This window comes from Anas acuta, chromosome 3 (genome assembly GCF_963932015.1).
Source record: "Anas acuta chromosome 3, bAnaAcu1.1, whole genome shotgun sequence".
NCBI classification, from domain to species: Eukaryota; Metazoa; Chordata; class Aves; order Anseriformes; family Anatidae; genus Anas; species Anas acuta.
This window is the reverse complement of record NC_088981.1, coordinates 7288927-7299058: the sequence shown is the minus strand read 5'-3', so window position 1 is coordinate 7299058 and position 10132 is coordinate 7288927. Positions and strand designations below refer to the sequence as shown.

The window sequence follows — 10132 nt, the reverse complement described above, 5'->3', positions numbered from 1 at the left end:
CTGTAGCAGCTACCCGTTAAATGGGTGCCTACTACCTGCCGGACACGTGGGCAGATGGAAAATTGTAAAATCACTGCCATCCTTCTCCCAAAGTACTAAGGCACGTGTGTGTCTTCTCCCACCTGAATCGAACAAGCCCCTCGGTAAACACATGGTCCTGCAGCTGCCACCTCCTCTCACTCCATCCACCGATCTCTCTTCTCATCCAGGCTGCCAAGTCCTAAAGTGCACGCTGGTGCTTCCCATGTACTGTCCCTCCCTCCCAGCAGTACCAGGGGGAGATGGTTTAAAGACAGTAGAGATATGATGGCAATGCCCTGGCATCTGCACGCAAAAAACCATGCTCAGTTTTCTAAGAAAGCTGTTTTCCCCATATCTCGCTTGGCGTGCACATGCAGATAGCTGGCTAGAAAAGGAAGGGAGAGGCTTGCAGCGGGGAGAGCACACCAGCACTCCCCGAGAGGCCAGGGCACAGCCCTGACAGGATGTGGCCAGCCCAATTCCAGCACACCCCCTGCTTACTACGCTGCTGACAAACATTGACAGCAAAGAGTTCAGTGGAGGAAAGTCCACCAGCAGCAGCACGGCGGGACCCGGCGCCGTGCCGGCAGAGTGAAAGCAGCACCGACGCACAGCCCAGCCCCACATCAGATATCTCAGATATCTCAGCAAGAGTGCTGGCTGCAGGACAAGGGGGAAGCCCGAGCCCCACTGAGTACTGCCTCAAAGCCACGTAATCACGTCACATCTCGGGGGAACTGAAATCAAACATCAAGGTCTTCCTGACGGCAGCCCAGTTTTGCTAGCAGCGAGTGACCTGGTTAAAAAGTAAAGAGCCTTCGGGGGATGTCCTTATAGCCTAGTTCATTGCAACTCTACAGACACCTTCCTGCTTCCCTCACAAGGAAAAAAAAATTCAAATCAAATCAAATAACTGAGTTCCTGTCTACTACAGTTATCGTTCAGGAGTGCAGACCAGGAATAATAGCACATTGTGTGCTCTTGACCCTAGCAAGAGCAACATGCACGTTCTGGTCTCCAAAATGCCGGAGCTGTGAAGTTGTTGCTCAATTATTTCCGAGAATCTGAAGCACCGAGTGGTCTAATACCCTGCCTAAGAATTACATCTTGCTGCTTCCAGGAGTTTTGTGTTTCTCCCTGTTCACGTGGAGCAGGTACAAATAATGGAAAGAACATCAGGCCCACTCTCCACCCCCATCTTTGGTTTGCTCTGGCTCCTGAGAGACCAGCTGTAAAAGATGCAACAGCCAAGCCACCTTTTAGGTCTCTTGACACAGACTGACCTTTATCAGGGACTGCTCGAAGTCCTACTCAGCGTTTTTTTGCTACCAAGTCTACAGTTGGCAGGGCCTGGTCTGTAGGCACAGACCTCACTGCAGGAAGAGCCTGAGGCTGAAGCAACACAAGTCCCAGCTTTTGCTCTTGCAGAGCCACAACTGAGCAAGAAAATATCTTTAAAACATAGCCAAGGATAGATGTTTTTAACTGTGATTTACTGGGCTGATTGACATTCTCCACATAATGTGATAAACAAAGCTACAGCACAGTTTTTCCACCTGCTGCCTAGCAATACTCAGGACTAGCCTCCAACAGCTTTCATCCCCCCTTTTTAAAAATTATTATTATTTTTTATTTACAAACAGACAGACATGGCTCCACTTCCATTCTAACCATGAAGTTTCTTTGCATGACAATAGTTTATCAGCGCATGCCTTAGAAAGTCACCCAGGCCCTTAGAAAAGGAGAAGGAAGAGGCGGCTTTCTCCAAAGCCAACTGAAAGCGAGTATCAGTGGAACAGACTGCGTTCCAGTCCCAAGTGAGCTCAGTCAAGGGGAAGTGGTTACCACAATTCACACACTTGATTTAGACAGGTGACTGCCTGGGGATGGAGGTAACAGCCAGCTCAGTGGTGTTTCCTCCTATGATGTAGATTCAAGGCTACAGAGATCTGCTCAGGTCCTGGGTAGAAGGTGGGAGGCTGGCCTCACAAACCAGTTCCATCTCCCAGCTGCTGGAAGGGTGGAGTGCCCCCAAGCAGCTGCCACTCTCTGATCTGCTAACAAGGCAGGAACACAGCACTTCAGGCTCCCTAAAGCACACAAGACCATTCACAGCTTGCTGCTACTCACTGGCACCCACACACCTCCAGTGCAGCTCTGGTAGCCACGTGCATTTAATTTCAGGAGAATGACAGACTGGAAGTAACAAATGAAAGCTTCACTTACACTATCTCATCGTTCTGGAATTCCAGCTCCCCGCAGGTGTCTTCAAAATCCTCTCCTCCACCTTTGGCTGAGCCTTCAATGGTTTTATAGGGCACAATAACATTTCCTCGCGCGCCGGAGGTTCGCAACACTTTCACTTCCATGGTCCCCACGCTCTCGCTGACATGCGTTACTGGTTCCTCAAAGGTGAAGATGCCAGCATGGTCATCGTCAAAGATGGTGACAGTGGCAGTAGACGGTGAGCCCAGGCAGGCAAGCGTTGAGACACGAGTGGCCTCAAGAATGCCCTCGTCTGAGGCCTCAGTGCTCACGCGGACATTGCTGAGATGGACCAGGAAATTCTCATCCTCCTCAAATATGTCATCATCGATTATGCCAACACGGATCTCCTTCTGGGTCTCTCCAGGCTTGAAGACCACAGTCCCTTCAGTGAATTCATAGTCAGAGCCAGCATTGGCCGTCCCATCCTCTGTCCTGAAGTCAACGTACACCGTGTTGGTCAAGTCGCCACCCCGGCGAATGATGGTCAGGGCGACGGTGCCACAGTTCTCCAGACACTGGTAGGTGCCCTGCTCAAAGTAGAGCTTGCTGATGGGATCGTTTTCTGCCACCTCACTGTTGACCTCATGCATGCTGACGGCTTTGCGGGCCTGGTCTGCAGCATGTCTCTTCAAGATGTTGCCAGCTCCAGTCATGAGCCGAGTGGCCTGGATGCGGTAAAAGGCCCTGCTCTTCTGCTGCTGACTTAGGACCTGGTAGTTGGCCAACTCTATAAGCTGCTCAATTTCCTTGTCGGGGTGTTTTTGTTTCAGCTCTTTCAGGATCCGCGCCATTTCTCTCCTGGCTTCCTCATCATCCTGGTCCTTTTCATCCACCTCCAACACCAGTGTCCCATCCAAAAAGTTCTCCACATGAGAATTAGCAACCTTTCCGTCCATCTCAATATCAGCTTTGGAGGAGGGTCGGTCACCCTCATGCTCAATAATCATGCCTCTCTGCTTGCCAGCTCGATATTTCTTGTAGACATACTTGTAAAATAAAAGTCTCCTGTCAGCTATCCAGGCAAACACCACACAGATAGGGAAGAAGAAGAAGGTGAGCAAGCCTTCCCAAACCTCCACAACACCAGGAGAAGACACAGATAAAATAATGTAAAGCCAAGTGTAGGCAAAGATGCTCCAGGCCGCTGTAACAAAAAACACTCGCAAGTGCTTGATCTTCCTTATCTCTCCATCCGGAACAACATAAACACAGATCGCAATGATGACAAACATGTTAAATGCAGCACTTCCAACAATTGTGCTTGGCCCCAAGTCCCCTGCTGTGAAGCCGTGACCACACACTTCGATAACAGACAGAAGGATCTCGGGAGCGGATGAGCCCAAGGCCATCAACGTGAGGTTGGAAACGGTCTCATTCCAGATCCTCACTGTGGTTTTGCTGGTCTCGCCGTTGGGCTTCTTGATGGTTATTTCCCGCTCTTGGGATGTAATGACTTCGATGGAGGACATGAAGCGGTCGGCTATGATGGATACTCCCAGGAACATGTACACCATCGCTACAAAATACACTGTTGCCCGAGCTATTTTGTCACCGAATGAGGGGTCTTGGGGTTCCCATATTGGTAAAATCACACCCTTTTTGCAGATGTACGAGCCCGTGCACTCCTCAGACTTGTTCGCAGGCACTTCACTGGGGCTTTCTGCATATATGCCATCTGCATGGACGAGCAGCACCACCACAACACTCAGGAGTTGGAAGTTCACCAGAAAGGTGGGTGGGTGAGTTGCTTGCGACATGGCCGCTTCCACCGAACAGGTCCCAGACGTCCTCAACCTGCGGAGACAAAAGGAAAGATGCACTGAGGCTGGCCAGAGACAACAGATCTTCTTTTCCACACAATTTATTTCTCACCTTTCCCAAATGTATAATCAAATTACCCCGTTCCTCAAGAAGACCCATCTAATGAGCCCTAACCGTGTTATGACCACTGCAGCTTTCCACGTACAAATCTTTAGTTCAGCTATCCGAGCAAGGACTGAGTCAGATGATACCAGCGGGCTAGCACCTACCCCTTTCAGCTACATGGATGTTTAATGCCATTTTCTCTCTCTTTGCTGAAAGCTTATTTCTTCAGTTGTATTTTCCTGTTTCTCATCTAATTAAAACTCGTTATTTTGCTTCATGGCTGGCAGAAGTGTTTCATGTTTCAAAATGATGGAGCACTCCTGCACTGGAATTCAGGGAAGAGCAGGAAGGGACAGGGAAATCTACTATAGTCCAATCATTTTTTGGAATATTTTTATTCACTGTAAAGGACATATTTTATAGCCTTTTCTTGCTCACAGTCCTTCCCAAGCATCTACTCCATATCTGCGCGAAGCAAGCTCAAGCCTTGGCAAAACCTTGCTCTTAACGGCACCTCGGTCATACGGCGCACCAGAAGGGCAGTCTTTAATTAATGATTTTGGAGCCATTTCTTCCACAGTGCATCACTTTGCACCTTCCCAAAACTGGAAAGAGCCCCATATGCATCCAAGCATGGCTCTCTTGGCATGCTTCGAGAGGAAGCCTGTCCCTACGCTCTTTTCCCACTAGGTCAGCTTTGCCGGCTTCCCCTGCAAGGGCCTTTCTCACTCCATTTACAACATCAGTCATCAGGCATGACAGCAGTACTTGCCCTTGTCCTGCCTCAGGATTTTCCAGCAGTGTCGGGGAGCTGTTAAAGAGGTTTGCAGTTAGTTAACAGTGCATAAACCTACAGAGCAGATGCCTTAAATTACATAGAGATGCTTAGTGCAAAAACCTGAGCATGCTCAGTGTTAAATTCTCAATTTTACTAGGCAATAAAAGCCAGATTCCTAGTTATTAAAGCTATATTTTCTCCTCAAGGAGAGCCTTTGCCATACTACATTTCTCCATTCCAAGTTAATTTAATCACACAGTACTTAAAAACGCTTCTATGAAGAGAGGAAAATGAGCATGTTGATACCTTTACCTTGCTGAAGCCTACAGAAGGCTGAACAGGTTTTGCTCGTAAAAAGAAAACAACAGCCCAGAAACAAAACCAAGAGCCTAGTCATGAAAGATTTCAGCTTTTAAGGGAGGGGTAATATTCTCAGGTCCATACCAGAGATGCAGACATGAGCAGGAGGTACAGACGACATCTCTATAATACCTGGCAGGTCTCACCCCACCGTTTGCCACCTGCCTGCCCCCCAGTAAACACAGCGCCGGGCCCAACAGATCATAGACTCACAGAATCATCTGGGTTGGAAACGACCTTCAGGATCATCAAGTCCAGCCACCAACCTGACCGACGAAGTCCCATCACTAAACCCTGTCCCTCAGTGCCACGACTGTCCCTCAGTGCCAGATGCTTAGCCGCACGCGCTTGGAGCTGCAGACCAGCCCATCTGTGCTAAAGGCTGCATCCAGTGACAGCATCCCAGCTGTCACCTGTGCTTAGATGTGACCCCAGCGGGGTGGCAAAGCTCACCTTCCCTCTTCCTTCTCAGAGAGGGCTTGTTTCTCAGCACAGCCAGCACTGCTGACTGCAAGCGTACAGCCAGGAGTTCCCAGGGAGAAGCATTTACCCTCCAACAGGGACACACCAACGCCTCCTCGAAAAGGAGCGCCTGATCACCACCACCCCTCTCCTTATGATGCAGAAATCACCCCTCCTCATCAGGGCAGGGGCTCGTTATGCAGGGACAGCCTGCGTGCGAAGGAAGAAGTGTCTGGAGGAGTGAGTACCATCTCGCACCCACGTTACGGGATCTACTCCTTACAGAGATGTTGTAACGACGGATGAACGCCCTCCGCTCGATTTGCTTTTATTGAAGCATGCTGTAGTGGGATTATTGGGAGGGAAGAATAATACTGAAAATATATTAAGACAGTTATATGTAAATGGCATCTCCTCACCGGGAATTGTTGTTCTCTGCCGCAGCCCCCTCCCAATTTTCTAATTAAGTAAGGCAAAAGATACACCGAGCAGGAAGTGAGCAATTCAGAGAGCTGGGTGATAAGAACAGATAAGAGGAACAAGAAAAAGCGTGTCTCCTGTATGAAGCTCAATTTAAAATACAGGAATTGTTTGCATTGGAAATCCTGCTAACGTTACGAGAAGCTCTTGCTGCTGGAGTCAGAAACCCCAAACATTTCTCCCCAAGTCACAGTCCCCAGACACCTTCTGCTTCCCAATAATGCAGGCTCTAGTCGTCGCTTACAGATCTTAAGTAAAAAATAAATGAAAACATGATGTTTACAAAGAAGTGTACCTTGTTGTATGCCATTTTGCAGATAGCTAAGTTGAAACAGATGTGCATTCATGGTCATTGAAGTTTAGCCGAAACATTAATTAGTCACCCAACATCTGTAATCCTGACCGTGTTTCACCCTGCTTCAAACCGACTCTTGGAGATGCTTGATAAAGGGGCTGTCAAAACACAAGCTGGCTTGGTATCTACTCTATTTATCCCAGATAACTCCTAAGCATTTAATTAATTAATTAATTTCCAAAATATGTAGGCTTAAGGAAAATTTGGTGTGGGCATGAAATATTACTCAGCTCTGTTGTTCTTCACCCTCTCTTTCTAAAGGGTAGTATAGTTTCAATCAATAGAAAACTCAAAGCATCCACCTGCCCTTGTTCAGTTAATTTTCTCCCTGTGGCAAGTCATATCCTTGCACATGTACAATTATTCAGAGCAACCAGGCATTGTGAAATCCCCTTGGCAAGAGGAGAAAACAGATGGTTCTAGAGAAAATATTATGCTTTGGGTCACTGATTTAGGTCATAAAGAATAGAAGAGTCCCATCATACTTTGGACCAACTCTGCAGTCTTAAAAGGATTTGAGCACTGGAAGTCTCAGCCAGAAAAAAAAAAACTACTCACTAAATCAGATTAATAAGTCACTTGAACTTTATTTGCCATGTTCTTCCCTTTCAAACATTCTAACACAAATATATATTTTTTTAATCAAGTCCCATATTTCGTTAAACAGGAGGAACAAAGCCTAGAGGCTTGCATTTGAGCAATCCATCTTTCTGGCCTTTCCATGCAGCTCTCCATGTACAAACAACATTTTTCCCTGAGACAGCAGGAGACAGGAGACGTGGAGCTTTTCTTTAGAGCCCAGATGGGTGGAGAAGGGCTGGAGCTTAATAAGGAGAAACACACCAGCCTTGGCAACGTGCAGGCAACCTTCTTTGAGTGGCCATAGCATCCAGCAACCCTATGTTGGACTTCCTCCAACATTCTGCAGTGCGGTTATCAAAAAGGATTTGGGTACCCCCCACCCTTCCTACTGGAACCAATTCATAATCAGCGTTATTAGCAGCAGGCTCAGGAATTATGGAGGGTTAGAAAATGCTTGGTCACAACATGCTGGCTACACATACACAACCAGAGCCTGACAATCCAAATCTCTCTGAGAAGCAGCTGCTGTAAAATTAGCAGCGTTTCTTTATTTGCACAGTCCAAAATAAACAACTCGGTCCCTGGAGACCCTCTTGCTTGGCATTTGCATGGGGTCTCGGCCCATGGTCAGCAGGCTGCTGCAAACCCAGCAGTAGGAATATTCCCAGACAAATCATTCATATTATTCTCTAACGAGAAGCAAGGCTACCAGAATGCCAGCCTTCCCTTCAAAGCCAACTTTGTTAGCTTTTCATTAAGGTGTCTCAATTGCATTTCCCAGCCAGGCCATCAACAAGAAAAGCAAACACACGAGCTGGCTGTACACGTGTGGTGACGAACCACAAGCTACCACCCTGGATCAGCACAGCCCTGCCCGTAAGCATCAACCCTACACCACAGGGCAGACCCAAAGCTCATTTTTTCCCCCTGATCCGGCTGCCTGGAGGCTTTCAGGTAGAGCTGGAGCTAGCCAGCAGAGCCAGCCCCCAGCTCACTCCCCAGAAGCTCCCCGAAGTGCCAGCAGCTGCTTTTGCAGTCACAGGAGAAAGCCTGCAAGGGGCCGCATGGTCCCTTTGAGGCAAGCTCGGTTTAGATCCAGACCCCATCCAAGGGACATTTGGCCAGCCTTCCTTCCAGCCTTCAGTGCTGTAAAACCCCAGTTTTTGCCCGCAGCAAGGCTAAGAGGGTTGCAGAGATGTTTGCCTTCTGTCTGGAGAAGGGAGCTCGAGGCTTTCCCCTAGTCCTGGGCTTTACAAGCTGGTAGGAGAGAGCTCCTGCTGCCAGCTCGTGCTCTGGCCCCCCAGCTCCGGAGCTGCCAGATGGGGAGAGAGCAGCCTTTTAGCCTCTGCTCTGCCACGAGCTCCTCCAGGCTGAAGGTAGGCTCCTCCAGGCTGGCTGCGTGCTGCGAGCAAAGCCAGCCTGAGAGCTGCTCTGCACTTCAGCAGCACAGAGCTTTTCCTTTGCAGCAGCCTCCCAAAAGTCCCGCTCCCATCTGGGCACGGCACCCGGGCCGTATCCACTTTTAGACCCTTCCCGCTGCTTTCCTGCACCTTTGCGCGATGAAGTTCGCAGCCGTCTGCAACAGGCTGGTAGCAGCATCGCTGTTCAGAGCGCCGAAAAAAAAAATAGCTCTAGCCTGGCTGCCTTTGTTACAGGGCTTGGGCAGGAAAGGTTGGGCTCGCGAGGAAGGAGTGGCCACAAAAAAAAAGAGAGACTTTCCGTGGGGAATTCTCTCTCCATCACTTGACAGCGAGCACTCTGCAACGCTGTAACACAGCAGCTGTAACACAGCAGCCTTCACACCGTCACAGCCACCCGGCTGTGCCTACCCCACTGCGACATCAGCTCCACAATAAGCATCGTTACGGTGAATTTACTGCCAGCCTGTATGGGAAAGTGTCCCCACGGCTGTGTCACCGGTGTGCGGGAGGTGGGAGCAGCATCCTCTGAGACCTGAGGTCTCCGAATCCCTGCACCCCTTTCCCAGGTTCTCTCGGAGGAGAGCAGCACCTAAGAGTTAAATGCGAGCAGTTTTCCTGCAGAAAGCTTTGCACGCCTCGTCTGCAGGACTGTACTTGTACCCAAAGCCCTGTCTCCAGAGGGCTAACACCTCTCCACCTCCTCCTGACCCTTCCCGGCCATGCAGGAGCCGGTACACCTGCGCCTCGTTGAAAGCAGCAATCTGCCTCACAGCAGGGCGGCTTGAGCAAACCCTGCGCTGGGGAAAGATGTGATGACTGTAGGAAAAAAAAAAAAAAAAGCCCCAACAAATCAACTGGTCTCTGACCATCAGTCAGGAAATCGGCCAAGAGTCTAGGTGCAGCTTCCTGCAGCTGAGGCACACAAGGAGGGTGCCAACAGCCCTGATCTGGGCACTGCTGCGTGGCGCAGCTTTGGTAAAAAGTAGCTCCTGCCAGCTGTGATTTTTACCCATGAAAGCAAGAGAAGAGCCAAAAGCCACGCTGGCTGGACCTCTGAATCCGTGGAGGAAAGCTGCAGTGTCCAAAAGCCACGTTGCCACGCAGGGCTGTGGAGCACGATGGCACTTTAAAGGCAGCTTGGAAAGCCCTTGGCTCGCAGCCCTGCTCCTTCTCCCTTCCACCCAGCTCTGTCACTCCGAAACTGTTGGCATCCCCTGCCCGTGACCCTCCGGATCTCCACATCGGGAAAATGATTTCCAGGCCGTCAGCATCCTGATTGCATCAGTACAAAACCCATCAAAACCTTTCCAAATATAGTCAGAGGCATGAGCCCTCCATGAAGCCAATCGAGTAAAATACGCACCAGGCCACACTGTTTTCTGCAAGGGACATTAAAAAGTTAGAACAATTATCAGTCCGCAACTGATTTTTCCAAGTATCCTATCTATCTCTTGCATGCAGCATCCAATCCCCTCCCACAATCTCCCCAGCAACTTTCCAAAATAAACAGATAAATAGAGAAAATAAATCAGCCCCCAT

General features: G+C 49.3%; 1 protein-coding gene across 9 annotated transcripts in view; it reads right to left on the bottom strand.

Annotated features, from left to right (window-relative positions):
* SLC8A1 (solute carrier family 8 member A1) overlaps positions 1–10132 on the bottom strand; it is a 103472-nt gene that overhangs the window by 75383 nt on the left and 17957 nt on the right. For all 9 annotated transcript variants that reach the window (XM_068675482.1, XM_068675490.1, XM_068675483.1 and 6 more), the window contains one exon: positions 2248–4083. In XM_068675482.1, coding sequence (XP_068531583.1) covers positions 2248–4083 — 1836 coding nt within the window. Of the gene's footprint in view, positions 1–2247; positions 4084–10132 lie in introns of those variants that run through there.